Source organism: Artibeus jamaicensis, unplaced genomic scaffold (genome assembly GCF_021234435.1).
Source record: "Artibeus jamaicensis isolate MK-2021 breed Jamaican fruit bat unplaced genomic scaffold, CSHL_Jam_final scaffold_1283, whole genome shotgun sequence".
NCBI lineage: Eukaryota > Metazoa > Chordata > Mammalia > Chiroptera > Phyllostomidae > Artibeus > Artibeus jamaicensis.
The window spans coordinates 17,720,921-17,738,674 of NW_026522028.1; the positions used below are offsets into that span (position 1 = coordinate 17,720,921).

Here is a 17,754-nt window from a genome sequence, read left to right on the forward strand (position 1 = left end):
TTTGCTGTCCTTTCACTGTTCATCTTTTTTATCTTCTTTTTCTTAAATAAGTCCCTTTAACATTTCATATAATAAGGGCTTGGTGATGATGAACTTCTTTAACTTGACCTTATCTGAGAAGCACTTTATCTGCCCTTCCATTCTAAATGAAAGCTTTGCTGGATAGATCAATGTTGGTTGTAGGTCTTTGGATTTCATGACTTGGAATACTTCTTTCCAGCCCCTTCTTGCCTATAAGGTCTCTTTCGAGAAATCAGCTGACAGTCTGATGGGAACTCCTTTGTAGGTGACTGTCCCCTTATCTCTTGCTGCTTCTAGCATTCTCTCCTTCATTTGAATCTTGGCTAATGTAATGATGATGTGCCTTGGTGTGTTCTTCCTTGGGTCCACCTTCTTTGGGACTCTATGAGCTTCCTGGACTTTCTGGAAGTCTATTTCCTTTGCCAGATTGGGGAAGTTCTCCTTTATCATTTGTTCGTATAAGTTTTCCACTTGTTGCTCTTCCTCTTCCCCTTGTGGCACCCCTATAATTTGGATGTTGGAACATTTAAAGGTGTCCTAGAGGTTCCTAAGCCTCTCCTCATTTTTTTGAATTCTTGTTTCTTCATTCTGTTCTGGTTGAATGTTTCTTTCTTCTTTCTGGTCCACTCCATTGATTTGAGTCCCAGTTTCCTTCCCAACACTATTGGTTCCCCGTGCATTATCCTTCATTTCACTTAGTTTCGCCTTCATTTGTTCTTCTAATTTGTGACCAAAATCAACCAGTTCTGTGAGTATCCTGATCACCAGTGTTTTGATCTGTGCATCTGATAGATTGGCTATCCCTTTGTCTCTTAGAAGTGTTGGCTCTGGGGCTTTGAGCTGTTCTTCTGCTTGAGCCATAATGTTTTGGTCTGTTCATGCCTGTTACTTATGAGGGGTGGAGGCTTAGGTGTTCACTAGGGCAGGGCAACCCAATCACTGGGTTGTGACGGGGGGTGGAGTCAGAGAGGGAGCAATGGTGATCTGCTCTCTCTTGGATTTCGGTCCCCTCTGCTGCTTCCCACAAGCAAATTGGGCCTTTCTGGTGCTGGTTCCCCAGGTGGGTGGGCTTGTGTATGTTCTAGGACCCTGTGGGTCTCTCCAACAAACTCTCCTGTGAGGCTGGGAGCCTATCCCAGCACCTCCACCCCAGAAAGTTTTTCCAATCAGTGCTTTTAGGCTTTATTTCCCATTCCTGGGGCCCTGGGTTGCATGGTCTGTCTCACTGACCATTTTTTCTCCTGGTTTATATCTGCACTCGAATGTGTCTAAGGTCAGCCAGCCACCCTGTGAGCCTTACTGGGTTTGCTCATTTCGTCCCTGCACCCAGTCCGCTAACCACCACCTTTTCCTGCTGGGACCCCTCTCCGCTCGCCGCTGCCAACTCTGCCCCTGTTACAGGTCTGGATGAATGATTCATTGTTGTCAGACTTTGGGACAGTTCAGTTTTCTGTCTGTTTTGGTTGTGTTTTTGTTTCTAAATCTTTGTTGTCCTTAAATTTGGTTGTGCAAGGAGGTACAGTATTTCCACCTATACCTCCATCTTGGCTGGAAGTCAGTGATCTAATATTTTTTTGCCATTCTCATCTTGCAGCACAAAACATTTTTGTCTTTCACATAGAAGTACATCTCAGAAAAAAAAAAAAAAAAGAAAAACCACATCCACACCCACACACAGACACAAGCAATTAACATCACTTTAATTGTTAAGAAGGATGGGGACATGATAAGCACCTGAGGAATACAATAAGAGCTAAAAAAAAAAGGCTTAGGCTGAGAAAAGTAAATTTCAGTATCGATTGAAGTTAAATGTTTCAAAAATAAGACACAGAAAATCTGAAAAATAATTATAAGTAGGTGAGTAGGAAGGGGGCTTGCTGCTATGAAAAATAAAACTTGTTTGTGGTAATAGTGACCATTCAGATATCTGTCAGTCCTAGGTAGAGTTGGCAATGAACATACTGAGGACACAGTTATCTTTTACCTCCTAGGAGAGGGTAAAACTCCAGGGAGGGTTTAACATCAAATGGGGAATGAATCTGGTAAAACAAGATGTCACATAAAGAACAAGGAACATGCATTCCTAAAAAAATTTATCAAACCAGTTCTTCCTGTTACACACAAAGGCAAACACACAGATACTCTCTCCCTCCCTGTTCCTCCCCCTCCCTCTCCCTTTCTTCCTCCTGTTTCACTCAGAGCAAGAAAACTGAGCTGTCTAAGCAATGATGACAGGTCAATGCACAGACACACTGTGTAGACATTTACTATCCCTAACAACAAAAGATTTTCCTAGCTCTAATCTCTACCCATAAAGTAAATAATACAACTTTACTGTCATGAAGGTATAAACAGGAAATCCCCATTGCAGGCAGCCTGGGAAACTCCAGAACTGAAAAGAAGCTGGGTCCCTACCCTGCTTCCAGGGCCTCAGGTACCCAGGACCTCTCCTTCACCATGCAAAGAGCAGTTTTCCATATATACTACAACCTCTCACTTGTCCAAAGGAACAGAGATACCAGCTTCTGCTTTCAGACTGGTAGAAATGACAAACCAATAAGGAAACACTGATAACCCCCCCCCAAAAAGGTATATGATATGAAGAAGCAATTCACAAAAAAGTAAATACAAATGACTCATAAATTTAAAATATCCCACTTCATCAATAAAAAAGCTAATTAAAACTACACGGAGATATCATTTTTCACCTATTGGATTGCAAAGATCCGTAAGATTTTTTTTACCATATTGTGTTTGCATGGGTATAGGAAAATAAATATTTTCATACATTGTTGGCAAGTGTGTAAATTGATACGGTCTCCAGTTCTAAAATCTCTATCTAATATTAAAATGTGTAGCCCTAGCTGGTGTGGCTCAGTGGGTTGTGTGTTGTCCCACAGGGCAAAAGGTTGCCAGTTCACAGTTCCCAGTCAGGGCACATGCCTGGGTTGTAGGTTTGGTAACTGGTTGGGGTACATGCAAGAGGCAACTGATTGATGTTACTCTCCCTTTCTCCCTACCTTTCCCTCTCTCTAAAAAATATATAAATAAAATTGTTTTCAAAAATTAAAAATGTGTAGACAGTTCACCCAATTATTCCATTTCTGGGAACTAATGCTATAACAATGCCATATAATATTATAATACTATAACAAACTTTTGGCCAACCCAATACTTTTCCTGCTCCCATTAAATCTCTTAGGATGAATAATTTACCTGTGACAACTGTCAATTCCTTCTGGACTTATGTTTACACCCCTCCAACAGAGCCTCGAGGTATTCCTTTTCTCACCATCCTTTATGCACATACTTTGGTATTTACTGGGATGTCCAAAACCTCTGTTTTTTCCATACGATGGTTCTAGTAGTGCTCAGGTGTCTTTAATTTCATTCAGAACAATTTTGTTAGATTGTATCGTGACAGCTGTCATATCACCATGCATTTAAAAACAACTTGTCAAAAGACGGAAGAAGATACACAACACTTTTGGCATACTATGCTTTATTCTTTCAAGAAAGGTAAAGAAGTGCACCTAAAATGCAAAAAGATTTGTGCAGTGTATGGAGAAGGTGTTGTGACTGGTCGAATGTGTCAAAAGTGGTTTGGGAAGTTCCTTGGTACTACTGACATTTCACCCGAATAATTCTTTGCTGTGGGACTGTTATGCATTGGAAGATGTTTAGCAGGACCTCTGGCCTCTACCCACTAGAAGCCAATGGTGGGAGATAGCCAACATACTCAAAATATACAAATCAATAAAGTTATTGGTGAAAATGGGGGAGGTTAGGAGATACAGGGATTGAGCAAAAAAGAAAAAGGATTTATGAACATGAACGGAAGGATGGTATTTGCTGGGGGGAGGGGAGTATAAGAGGATTAAGTGGTAATGGAAAAATACAATAAAGAATATGTATTTTTTAAATGTACCTTTCATTTTGCAAAAAACATAATGGACTTTTTGGCCAAACCAATAGAACCATTCCAAAAGGATTCAAGGAACAGAGGGAATTTACTTCTGGCCATAAGTACCTATGGTTAAGTGTGTAGCAGGCTGAGGGCCACAGCAAGAAATTCAGACTGAACAAGAATGAGGGGGGAGGTACAAAAACAAAAAAAAAAATGGCCCAAATGAAAGAACAGATCAAAACTCCAGAAAAAATACAACTAATAGACAAAAAGATAGTCAACCTATCACATCCACAGTTCAAAACACTGGTAATCAGGATGCTCACAGAATTGGTTAATTTTAGTGACAAATTAGAGGAGCAAATGAAGACTATACTAAGTGAAATGAAGGACAATGCACGGGGAACCAATAGTGTTGGGAAGGAAACTGGGACTCAAATCAATGGAGTGGACCAGAAAGAAGAAAGAAACATTCAACCAGAACAGAATGAAGAAACAAGAATTCAAAAAAATGAGGAGAGGCTTAGGAACCTCTAGGACATCTTTAAACATTCCAACATTCGAATTATAGGGGTGCCACAAGGGGAAGAGGAGGAGCAACAAGTGGAAAACTTATTTGAACAAATAATAAAGGAGAACTTCCCCAATCTGGCAAAGGAAATAGACTTCCAGAAAGTCCAGGAAGCTCAGAGAGTCCCAAAGAAGGTGGACCCAAGGAGGAACACACTAAGGCACATCATCATTACATTAGCCAAGATTCAAATGAAGGAGAGAATGCTAGAAGCAGCAAGAGATAAGGGGACAGTCACCTACAAAGGAGTTCCCATCAGACTGTCAGCTGATTTCTCGAAAGAGACCTTCCAGGCAAGAAGGGGCTGGAAAGAGGTATTCCAAGTCATGAAATCCAAAGACCTACAACCAAGATTGCTCTATCCAGCAAAACTTTCATTTAGAATGGAAGGGCAGATAAAGTGCTTCTCAGATAAGATCAAATTCAAGGAGTTCATCATCACCAAGCCCTTATTATATGAAATGTTAAAGGGACTTATCTAAGAAAAAGAAGTTAAAGAAACATGAACAGTGAAAGGACAACAAACTCACAGTTATTAACAACCACACCTAAAATGAAAGCAAACTAAAAGGACAGCTAGATCAGGAGTGGAAACATAGAAATGAAGATCTCAAGGAGGGTTAGCAACAGGGGAGTGGGAGGAGGAGAAGAGGGGAGAAGGTACAGAAAATAAGTAGCATAGACAGTAGATAGAAAATAGATGGGGGGCAAGAATAGTATGGGAAATATAGAATCTAAAGGACTTGAGACACATGGTCATAAACTAAAGGGGGGGTAATGGTGGGGATGGGGGGGTAGGGTGGAGGGGAATGAAAGGGGGAATAGAACATCTGTAACAGCATAATCAATAAAAAAAATTTTTAAAAATGACAAAGCCACTGACATAAAATATTAACCTTAATTAAATCTGAGAAGAAAAAAAAAAAAGAAGTATTCCAATTCATGAAATCCAAAGACCTACATCTAAGATTGCTCTATCCAGCAAAGCTTTTATTTAGAATGGAAGAGCAGATAAAGTGCTTCTGAGATAAGGTCAAGTTAAAGAAGTTCACCATTACCAAGCCCTTATTATATGAAATGTTAAAGGGACTTATTTAAGAAAAAGTTAAAAAAACATGAACAGTAAAATGACAACAAACTCACACCTATTTACAACCAAACTGAAAAAAAAATGAGGGGGAAAAGGAGACAACCAAGTAAAATAAATGTTTTTAAAGTTACAGACTTTTGGATTAATATGGTGCCTGACTAGCAATGTCTAAAAACCATCCCCTATCTGTTATTAGAAAACTTCCATGCCCTTGCTGGTGTAGCTCAATGGATTAAGCACGGGCTGCGAACCAAAGCGTCACCAGTGAGGGCACATGCCTGGGTTGCAGGCCAGCTCCCCAGTGGAGGCCATGTGAGAGGCAACCACACATTGATGTTTCTCTCCCTCTGTTTCTCCCTCCCTCCACTTCTGTTTAAAAATAAATAAATAAAATCTTTAAAAAAAGAAAGAAAGAAAACTTCCACAGAAAACATAGCCCAAACCCCCACTGTAATAGCAGGGTGGTAAAGTTCTGTAAATATTGTTTGTCATTATTTTATCTTTGAAGTAAAAAGAATAGTGAGCATTGAAAATTTATTCCAAAAAACTGTTAAGTTTGTCACTCCAAAAAAGAGAAGAAAACTTCACAGTACACATATGTGTAGGGTTTTAAAAGCAAGCATGTTTTGGTTGAAAATATAGTTTTTTTTCCTAGTGAGATCTGGCTGGAAGGATCTCATTTGCCAAACCTATCTCCCTAAAGTCAAGTAAAAATATACCACATATATTAGGATTCTATAAGAATACTGTATTTGCTTATATATACATAAAGCATTCCTGGAACAATACAAAAGAAACGAACAACACCAAATGCTTCTGGGATGGGAGACCCATAAAGATTGGATGCCTCTCCCTCTGGCTGAGTTTCTCATATAAATGAGATGAGGAATGAGCCATTTTTAAGAATGAAAAAATGGGTGCTCGTTTTGGCACCACATATACTAAAATTGGAACGATACAGAAGTTAGCATGGCCCCTGTGCAAGGATGACATGGAAATTCATTAAGCATGCCATGTTTTTTTAAATCCCATTTGCATACTGGATGGTGTGGCTCAGTGGATTGAGTGTGGGACTGTGAACCAAAGGGTCACTGGTTGATTCCCAATCAGGGCACATGACTGGGTTGTGGGCCAGGCTCCCATTAGAGGGCAAATGACAGGCAACCATACATTGATGTTTCTCTCCCTCCCTTCCCCTCTTTAAAAATAAATAATTAAATCTTTAAAAAAAAACCCCATTTGCGCCCTGGCTGGTATAGCTCAGTGGATTGAGCGCGGGCCTGCGAACCAAAAGATCATGGTTCAATTCCCAGTCAGGACACATCTCTGGGTTGCAGGCCAGTTCCCAGCAGGGGACACACGAGAGACAACCATACACTGATATTTTTCTCCCTCTCTCTTTCCCTTCTCTTCTAAAGATAAATAAATAAAAAATTTTAAAAAACCATTTGCTATAGCAACAAGAAAAATAAAATACCTAGGAATAAACCTAACCAAGGAGGTAAAAGAATTGTACTCAGAAAACTACATAACACTGAAGAAAGAAATTAAGGAAGACACAAAGAAATGGAAGCATGTATGATGTTCATGGATGGGAAGAACTAACATCATCAGAATGTTCATACCACCCAAGGCAATATACAGATTCAATGCAATACCTATTAAAGTACCAATGGCATATTTCACAGACATAGAACAAACACTTCAAAAATTTATATGGAATCATAAACAACCCCAAATAGTCACAGCAATTTTGAGAAAGAGGAACAAAGTAGGAGGGATCACAATACCTGACACCAAACTATATGACAAGGCCACTGTCATTAAAACAGTTTGGTACTGGCATAAGAACAGACACATATATCAATGGAACAGAACAAAGAGCCCAGAAATAAACCCACATCTCTATGCTGAATTAATATTCAACAAAGGGGGCAAAAGCACAAAATGGAGTAAAAATATCCTCTTCAACAAGTGGTGTTGGCAGATCTGGACAATTACATACAAATATTTTTTTTAATCTCTGTATGTTGCAGTCACAGCAGCACAATTTACAATAGCCATGTGCTGGAAGCAAACTAAGCACCCATCAGTAAATGACTGGATTAAAAAACTGTGGTACATTTACACAATGGAATACTACACAGCAGAAAGAAAGATAGAGCTCCTACCCTTTGCGACAGCATGGATGGAACTGGAGAGCATTATGCTAAGTGAAAGAAAAATACCATATGATCCCACCTATGAGTGGAACCTAATCAACAAAACAAACAAGAACCAAAATACAACCAGAGACATGGAAATAAAGAACAAACTGACAGTAACCAGGGGTGGGGAAGGGACAATGGAGAAAAATAGAAGAAGAGTCATGAAGTAACATGTATAAAGGACCCATGGTCAAAGCCAAAGAGAAGTAGGGGTGGACAGGGTGGGGGAAAGTAATGGCAGGGAAATGGAGACAACTGTACTTCAAAAATTTTTTTTTAATTTAAGTATTTTCATTTAAGAATGAAAACTTCACATATATATATGAAATATTAGAAAATGCTTGCATTTTGTGTTATCAATGGGAAAAAACACATAGATGAACTGTGACAAAGGAGAAAACAAAGAAGGCAAAACTAGGATGAAGAGTAAGGTTCCCACACAGAACATGGACCACATGGGAAATGGTCAGCATCTCTGCATGGCCAGAGGACAGAGGGAGAGAAGCAGTAGGCTGTTGTGACTGAAGAGAACAGCATCAGAGGCCACACAGCATGCCCCAGAACCACGTTAGGGAAGGTGGATGATGTTCTGAGAGCAGTGGGTATTATGTGACAGGTTTCAATCAAGGGATAGGAGAAATGTATTTGTATTTTTCAGATTATTTTCATCTACAGTGAGGATAATGGATTTAAATAAGGCAACAGTGGAAGCAAGAAGAAAGAAACTGATGTAACAGATTTGGTGACAGAAGATGGCCTTAACTGAGGAAGTGCAAAAGAATGGGCAGGTAAGAGATATTTAGAAAGTAAAATGGGCAAGACTTGGTAACCGAATGGGGAGAATGGGTGAGAAAGGATTCAGAGACAATGACCAGCATTCTGGCATGTGCCAATTAGTGGATGGAGCCAGTAACGCAAGAATGAAAGCTAGTTTTCTGGGAAAGATGTTTAAAGTGACAGTGGGATTCTTGAGTGAAGATGACTAGCAGGTCATCAGCCTCCACATAGCTAAGAAGTAATAGAATGAGAATTAGATTTAGGACTCACCAACATGTATGAGTCAGGTGGAAGAAGAAGAACCGAAAAAGATCAAGAACAGGTAGTCATAGAAATGAGAGAAAAATCAGGATAGGATGTCCAGGATAACATCATGGACACGAAATGATGAATCAGTGTCAAAAGCTGACAAGGGGTTAATAAGACAAGGACTTAACACTAGGTAGTTTCTGGCAACAGTGGCAAAAACAGAGGCAGTGCAGCATAGTGAGAGCAGAAGGGGCATTTCTAAATCCTGTACCAGCAAAATTACAAATGCCCACATAATCTAGATAGTTAGAATAACTTGTGAAAAGTAAACCATAAAATGACCTACAAACTCATGATAATAGATGAAGCGGGAGACATACCATTTATTTAAGAACCACTACCAGAGGGGAGAGAGAAGGGAATTTAAGGGGAAAAATGGGGAGGGATTTTGAGGAACAAGTATGAAAGACACAGGGATGAGGACTGGGAAGGGTGGGGAATGGGAGGGAGGTGGGGAGACGGGGGGGGGGGGGGGGGGGGGGGGGGCTGGGATGGGAGAAATAGACAAAAAAATGTACTTGAAAAATAATTAAATAAAAATTAAAAAATAAAAAGTGAAAAAAAAAAAGAACCACTGTCAACCATCTACCATCTTAACAAAAAAAAAAAATTGAAATTCCTAAAACATTAACCAAAAAGACCCAAAATTTGAATCTTGATTTTGGTATAAGTACCTCTAAAATGGCAAGCCTGTGAGCTGCAACAAAGCTGGCCTAGAGTCCTTAAAAGCCTCCCCAAGACCCAGAGGCCACCTCCTCCCAATCAGGCAGGAAGGGCTTGAATACAAGGCCATAGAGGAAGCTAGAAGATAGCAAGGCTGCCATCAGCGTATTAACATGGCAACATGAGGGGAATTAGTTAGCCTGGTCTGGTCTACCACCATGCTGAATCCATATTAATCCCCTTCCACCAAGAGCCTTCACTTCAGATCCCCTCACCTATATGACTAATTCAGGTTGGCATTTTGCTTTCTGGAACGTGGAGTCCAGCCAAGCCAACTTGACAGACATAAGAATGAAACCTAAGAACTAAAGAAAGAAAAACATATCAGCCATGAAAACCACATACTGCTGTCCCAAAATAAGGCCCCTTGCTCTCATCTGAAACAGAAGGCAATGCTCCAAACAGGAGGCGGGGAACTTCACTGATGCCAAATAAACATTAAGGGAATCAGACTGTTGCAGATTATTACAATGAACTGTGAAATCCATTCCAAGTCATTCATATTACAGAAAAGAGAACAACTTGCCCCAAGGTCACAGAGAGTTTGGTTGGACCTGGATGAGCACCTGCCTGATTTTTTCTGCAGTATACCATAAGTCCTTCTAATCCCTGCCAAATACTTATGTCCAGCCTGGCTCTCCCCAAAGCTCCAGACTCATATATCCTACCATCTCTGACACCTCCTCTTGGCTATATCAAAAGCTCAAATTCTAACATCCAACGCTGAACTTACAATCTTTCCCTAATACTTCCAACACCAGTTTCCCATCCAGGGCTTCTTAGCTTAACAGATGACATCATCTTCCATATGGTTCCTGAGCCAGAGAATAAAGAATTATGTCCAGTGTTTGAACTCCAGTCCTACCACTTCCTAGCTGTAACCTTGGACAAACTAAATAAGGTCTTTTAAACCTCCGGTTTTAGTATCTTAAAATGGGATAACAGAAATTACCTCATAAAATAGCTGTGAGAAGTGAACGAGATGATGTGTATAAAATGCTAAGCATAAAGAAAATATCTTTGTGTGCAGTTCCCTCTGTCTTTTTGCCTATTTCTTCCAAACCCACTCCTTCACCTGGTTAACACCTATGAATCCTTCTCATTTCAACTCAAATATCACTCCTTGCCTGCCAAGGCCAGGTCAAAACCATGTCTCCTCATACCATTTTTAACCATCAAAACACACTGTAATTTCCATTCACATCACACTGTGATGGTTCAATTAATGGCTATATCCCTCAATAGTCTATAAGCTTCATGAGGGCAGGGAATGGGAGTATTATACCTCACATTTGTATTCTCAGCACAGTACCTAGTATGTAATACATGTTTAGTAAACATCAGGTGAGTGAAATACCCCAAAAGCATGTTTATCAGCAAAAAATATACCTAGAGATTCAAAGAGAAGTCACAGGACACCAATCCAAGTGGTAGCCCATGGCCATCCCACCTAGGGGGTCAGGTAGAAAGGGCCAGTAAGCCCCATGCGACCATTGCAAAGTTCATGATTTACTACCTGTTTGACCACCATTCTAACCATTCAGAATTTGGCCTCCATGGCACTAGAATATACCCTGCATAAACAAGCACAGCCATACCCTGAGTATTTTTTAGATAACCCCCAGTCCCTCTGATAGCTTTCCTAATGTAACCATCACTCTACTGTGGGTGTGATTCTTGTGTTTAAAAACACATATTTTTGTACCACAGGACCTTTAAATGCAGCCAACTGCTATATCTGGGACTTATCTGAAGAAACAGCTATCTGTTCTAACTCAGGAGTAAAATTGAGCTCTATGGGACCTAGGAGAGAATAGCATCTTGGCTCTGCAGTGTGGTACCAACACAGGATTTTCAGGAATATTTTTTACTACTGCCAATGTTGGTTTATGCAGCAACTTTAGAAACTAGCCTCCTTGTAACATGGGACTCTAATGCATAGCCAAGTATTTTAAAATGCAAGTTTTGACATCGGGCGGGCCTGGGTTCAAATTCTGGTTCTGCCACTTAGGAGTTATAAATAAAACCTTAGACCTTAACCTCTCTCAGCCAGTTAACTCATCTATACTAACAGATCTAACAATACCTAGATATTATAGCTGACAAGAGGCATTAAATATAAATACCGAACATATGGTTAAATTATTCCTTAAGAAAGTTCTTTGGACACAAAGTACCACCACCTTAGAAGATAAAAGTTATGTACCATACATAGCATAGTACCTATTCCCAGTGATACTCAGTAAACACCATGATCTTTCTTAGCCTTTGTCTATTCTGGTCCAGACACCAGCCCATTTCCTTATGGGAGTTATCTGACACCACCCTGCTATTTTGAGTAGAACTGCCTGCGCATAAATGATCCTCTTCCCAATTTGGACTGTTGAAGTGTTATACAAACCACCCTACTTCCTCTTGTGTTTTGGGTCAAACAGTGAACCAAGTTTTTCATAACTTCTCTCATGCAGACACACACGCACGCGTGCACACATACACACACACACACACACTTTTTTTTTGAGAACATGACTTCCCCAGCACAGGACTCAGAAATACTATACAAGAAAACCATGGCAAATACAGGAAAAAAAATAAGACCTCTTTATCCAAAGGAAAATAATGTAGAAATAAAAGCTGAAATGTTCTAAGCAATGATGTAGCCAGGAAAAACTGAAATATCACTTGTGCCTCTGTCACAGTATTTCTTTTGTATCTATTACATACGGAAAAAGTAGTTGCTGCCACTTGTAAAATAATTGTTCTCCCAACAGCATTGAACTAGGCGCTAAGGGAGAATACAGAAAAACTACTTCTGCCTTCCAAAAGATTGCAATGTAATTGTAAGCACCAAACAAATGGGCAAGGGCTAACTATGCACTGAATGAGTGATAATAAAGAATAAATAAGGCAGAGGTATGATATGCTATTTTGGAAAGAGTAAAGCTCTCCTGAAGAAGGTACCTAATAATTAAGTAGATAAAGGTGCAAGGGCATTTTAGACATACCAAAGCCTAAGAACCAGCCTGGGGTAGTCTATGGATACCAAGAAACATATATAGTAAGAAGATTTAAGAAAATAGACAAAAACAGAAGTGCAATATTTGCATGAAAGGGGAAATTTTCTATCTTCCTTGCAAAAAAAAAAAGAGGACCCATCAAAAAGCCAGGTCCTCAAAGTCTCCAATTAGTATATAACCCCATATAATCACTTACCTGGATAAGGGAAGCCTGATGCCGAGGGGGCTTGGCTCCTTGGTTCCCTGATGAGGATCCCTCGGGCTGGATAAGGGACTGTCTAGCTTCATAAGGAGCTGAAACAGGAGGGAAAGTCAGCATTGGACACAAAGATTCCATTCAAAAATTATGACTTCACATTCCAGCTGATACAGTGTGTGCTTTTAAGGGCAGAATTAGCAAAGGAATTGGAGTTTATGTGCATAGGGCCACCTAGGACAAACAAACCTTGGTGCCCCTGGGCACAATTTAACTGAACAATCTAAAGATATCCAACCAATTTATGATAAGGTGGGAAAATATTTACATCATGTTAATATTAGGAATAAATTGTAAGGGTAAAATGGTGAGAATCTAAATTGGGATAGAAAACAATGAGAGTAGTTAGGAAAGTACCATGTCTTAAGTGTTCAAATTCTTAACATAAGGTACATTCTATATATACCCTCCTGTTTAAAAGTCTTCCATTCATTGCCCACCCCCCAAGAAGAAAATGAATATGCATTTTGAACAGTAAGACCCAACATTACTATTCATTTTGTTTTATTTTTGAAAACTAAATGGCACTGTCTTCTTTCTCTTTTTGGAAACTATGTAAAACCAAATAGAGAAAAAAGCAGAAAGCAATAAATGTATTTTATATGTATTATTTTATCTTTTGATAACCAAACTAAAAATAACTGTTACCTTTAAGAAAAAGTTTTAAGCCATGAAAATTAACATATTTTTAATTCCTTTTATTTCCAGAACACTTAATGACCTTGCCAGTAGGGCATAAAAACAGTTAAACATAACCAGGTAGTACTCAGCTCCAAGAGAAAGGAGAAATTATCATTCAAGATGACAGCATTTCTAATCTGTGAGGGATAACAGTTTGAGCTTTTGGAAGTATGTAAAGAAGTAAAATTCTTTCTATAGCTTCGTTATAAATAAAATTAGGTAGAGAGAGCAGAGCAGCCTTGTTAGTGCATCATCTTTAGCACTGTGTGATCTTTTGGAAAGAAAGAAAGTACATAACAACAGCACATCAAGAATAACAAATAACTCCTGGGCTCACATCTGCTTATTGTATTTCATCCAAGAAACTGAAACACAAGATTATAACACATTAAAGTAACAAAATCACTGCCTGGCAAATCATTTAGTGGATTTTCAGACTCTGCTAAGAATTATTAAAAATATAAAAATGAGAAAGAAATATATACAGAGAACACATAATCCAAAACTTAAAAATAAATCTCAGCTGGTAGGCAGGTGTTGTCTTCAGAGAAAGACTTTTAAGATCATTTCATTTTGATAAAACACCAAATTAAACTCAATGCTGGAAGGTTTGAATGACAGTAAACTCTACCATGGTTGGGATACTAGTGGGCAGAAGCTTTCCCTGGGAAGCTTTCCCTGATCCCACGTGCCTCTGGTTCCCCTCAGAAGAAGGGAGCTTCTACTGCCTAGAAGGGAAATGTGTGGGGGAAGCCACTAGGCCTATGGCTGTGGTCCCTCACCTACAAAGGCTTTCTTTCCTTGGCAATGACAGGCCTACCTCATCAGTAAGGCTTAAATAAAGACTCAGCCATGTGGAGGATCATTTTTGGAGAGGTCTGGTCTCAAAGGCAGATTTTTCTTTCTACCCCTATGAAACGCCTGGGTTGGCTACACCTGCCTGTGGCTGGAAAGATGAATATCTGAAGCTCATGTAATCACAAACCTAAGACATGCTGCAATCAGCTTTATCAGTAACACAGCTGATATTCAGGCAATCATTGATCTCATTCTGCAATTGGATCTGAACTCAGGAGGTAACAAGGTAGGTGTTACTTAAACTTCTACTCATCTTCCTCCCAAATAAAACAGAAGACATGTAACTCAGTACAAAAAAAAGTAATTCTTAGATCCCCTTTACAAGAGGTTTTATAAGGAACTAGAACTACCATCTTTCTCCAGAAATAGGAATTCAAAAAAAACCCTGAAGATTTCATCACTGTGAGATTCAATGTCAAACTAGAGCAGTGTGACATGAGTAACTTTACAATATAAACTCTATATCTGCAGTCAACCCAGTGAATGATGGCCAGAAGGTGACTTTAAAGAACACTTAAGAATTTCACAAATAAAATGAATACTAGATTCTAAAAACACAAAAGAAAATAGTAAAGAACATCTGAGCACCTACAATGTGCCAGGAACTGTGGTAGGCACAGATGTTTACATTTTTCATTTGATTCACAAAGCAAACCTCTGAGGCAGAGATTACTCCATTTTACAGATTAAGGAAACTGAGGCCCAGGAGAGTGAAATACCCATAGTCACGCAGGTTAGAAATGGACAGAAATGAGAAATGTAGGCCCACCAACTCTACCTTTAGGGCCAGGAGATGAACATCATGACCTATGCTCTTAAGTGAGTAGATACCTAGAATTGATACATTGGAATAACATGTATAAGAAAAAGCAGAACAGACATAGTGATTTTGAAATAAGACACTAGCTATGAGAGGAAACAAGGAAGAGAGCTGAAAGTAGTTGCCTCTGGAGACCAGAAACAGGTTCAGTGAGACGAACAGTTGTATTTACTATAAGGCATCTAAGTATTATCTAACTACACACATGTATTTCTGTGATTTAAACATTCTTTTTTTTAAAATATGGATAGCAATTGTCTACCTCTGAGGAGTATGGTTAAGAGTGAAAATAATGCACATAAAGACCTCAGCACAATGCATGGCACATAAGTCATATGCAATGAACATCAGCTAGAGCTACATCCAGCAGATGAGACTAGCAGGACCCTGGGAGAGAAGCTGAAGAGAGGCTCAACTATATACTGGTCTGATGGTGTTCAGTCTGATTTAAAACACACTCAACACATGCCCCACCAGCCAGGAATTATGGCAGAATATCAAACATGGAAATAACCCCATCAAAATGTATTACAAGAAAATTATTCCAGTAACAAAACTCCTTTCTGAAAAGGCAGAAACTAAAAATAAGTCTAGAGTGCTTAGTACAAGAATGCTAAGGTTTAGCAGGTTTTAGATATGTTACTGTCTATACCAAAGGGAACAGAATGGCATAAGATGGCGGAGGAGTGAATGGAATCCATACTAATCTCCTCCCAGGACCAATCGGAAATTACAACTAAATTGTGGTGAAATCACCCAGAACAAACAACTGAACAATAACAAGAGAGAAGAGATATAACCTTGGACAAACAGAAGAGTCAGCTTTAGCACAATCTGACTACACCTGCACAACAGTATACAAGGGATGGTGGGTGGAGTGACCCTCAGTAAACCAGGTGGTGGGCAGGGCCCACCAAAGAATGACCCAACAACAATCAAAACCCAATTACATCCAGAGAGCCAACATACACAGCATAAAGGGCATCCGAAGAGCATCAAGTTCAGGAGATCAAGGAGACTGCACCACTGAACCTCACAGGTCTCCTACCACAGAAGTTCACACCACAAACTCAGGGAGTCAAAACAGATCAATTTAAGAAGCAGAAGCAAACAACAAGAGCCTCGCAAACAATGGGAAAACAAAGAAACAACACCCAATCAAAAGGAAAGAAGGAAGTCTCAGAAAGAATACTAAATGAAATAGATGCAAGTCAACTATCAGATACTGAGTTCACAGCAATGGTTATGAGGAAGCTCAATGATCTCAGTGAGAATTACCAAAAACTACAAGGAAACTATGATGAACTCACTGCAAACTATATCAGCATGAAACGGGACATAGAAACTATCAACAAGAGCTAAGAGGAAATGAAGAATACAATTTCTTAATTGAAGAACACAGTAAAAGGAATCAAAATCAGGCTAGATGAAGCAGAGGACTGAATCAGCAAGCTAAAGAACAAGGAAGAATAAAACTTCCAGAAAGAGCAAGAAAAGAAAAAAATAATAAAAAAGAATGAAGAGGGGTTAAGGGAACTGCAGGACAACATGAAACAGAATAATATTCATATAATAGAGATATCAGAAAGAGAAGAAGAGGAGCAAGAGATAGAAAACCTATTTGAAAAAGTAATGATAGAAAACTCCCCTAATTTCATAAGAGAAAAAGCCGTACAAACCCAGGAAAAACAGAGAGGGTCCCAATCAAGAGGAACCCAAGAGGCCCACTGCAAGACACATCATAATTAAAATGACAAAATTTCAAGACAAAGAGAGAATCTTAAAGGCAGCAAGGGAGAAACAGGAAGTAACATACAAGGGAGCCCCAATAAGGCTAGCAGCTGACTTCTCAATGGAAACACTACATGCCAGAAGGGAATGTCAAGAAATATTCCAAGTAATGAAAAGCAAAGGTGTGCAACCAAGACTACTCATTCCAGCAAGGCTCTCAATTAAAATGGAAGGTGAGGCCCTGGCTGGTGTAGCTCAGTGGATTGAGCATGGGCCTGTGAACCAGACACTCACGGTTCGATTCCCAGTCAGGGCACATGCCTGGGTTGCAGGCCAGTTCCCAGCAGGGGATGCACGAAAGGCAACCATACATTGATGTTCCTCTCCCTCTCTCTTTCCCTTCCCCTCTAAAGATAAATAAATAAAATCTTTAAAAATAAAAATAAAAAATAAAATGGAAGGTGAAATAAGGAGCTTCCCAGACAAAGAAGGCTGAAAGAACATACCTCCACCAAACCAGCATTGCAAGATATGCTAAAAGAACTGCTTCAAAAAGAGGAAGAAAAGGAAATAGAGGAACATAGGTACAAATGGGGTAAAATAGCAATGAATATGTACCTATCAAAAATAATCTTAAATGTAAGTGGATTAAATGCTCCAATTGAAAGACATAGAGTAGCTGCATGAATAAAAAATCATGACCCACACATATGACCCACACATATGCTGCCTATAAGAGACCCACCTCGGAACAAAAGACCTACAATGACTGAAAGTGAAGGTCTG

At 39.4% G+C, this 17,754-nt stretch overlaps 1 protein-coding gene and 1 non-coding gene across 4 annotated transcripts in view; one reads left to right on the plus strand and one right to left on the minus strand.

Moving 5' to 3' along the window:
- REPS2 (RALBP1 associated Eps domain containing 2) overlaps positions 1-17,754 on the minus strand; it is a 219,772-nt gene that overhangs the window by 138,508 nt on the left and 63,510 nt on the right. For all 3 annotated transcript variants that reach the window (XM_053655827.1, XM_053655826.1, XM_053655825.1), the window contains exon 5: positions 12,819-12,916. In XM_053655827.1, coding sequence (XP_053511802.1) covers positions 12,819-12,916 — 98 coding nt within the window. The remainder of the gene's footprint in view (positions 1-12,818; positions 12,917-17,754) is intronic.
- On the plus strand, positions 6,507-6,610 carry LOC119058399 (U6 spliceosomal RNA). The gene has a single exon (XR_005084245.2). It is a non-coding gene; the product is annotated as a U6 spliceosomal RNA (small nuclear RNA).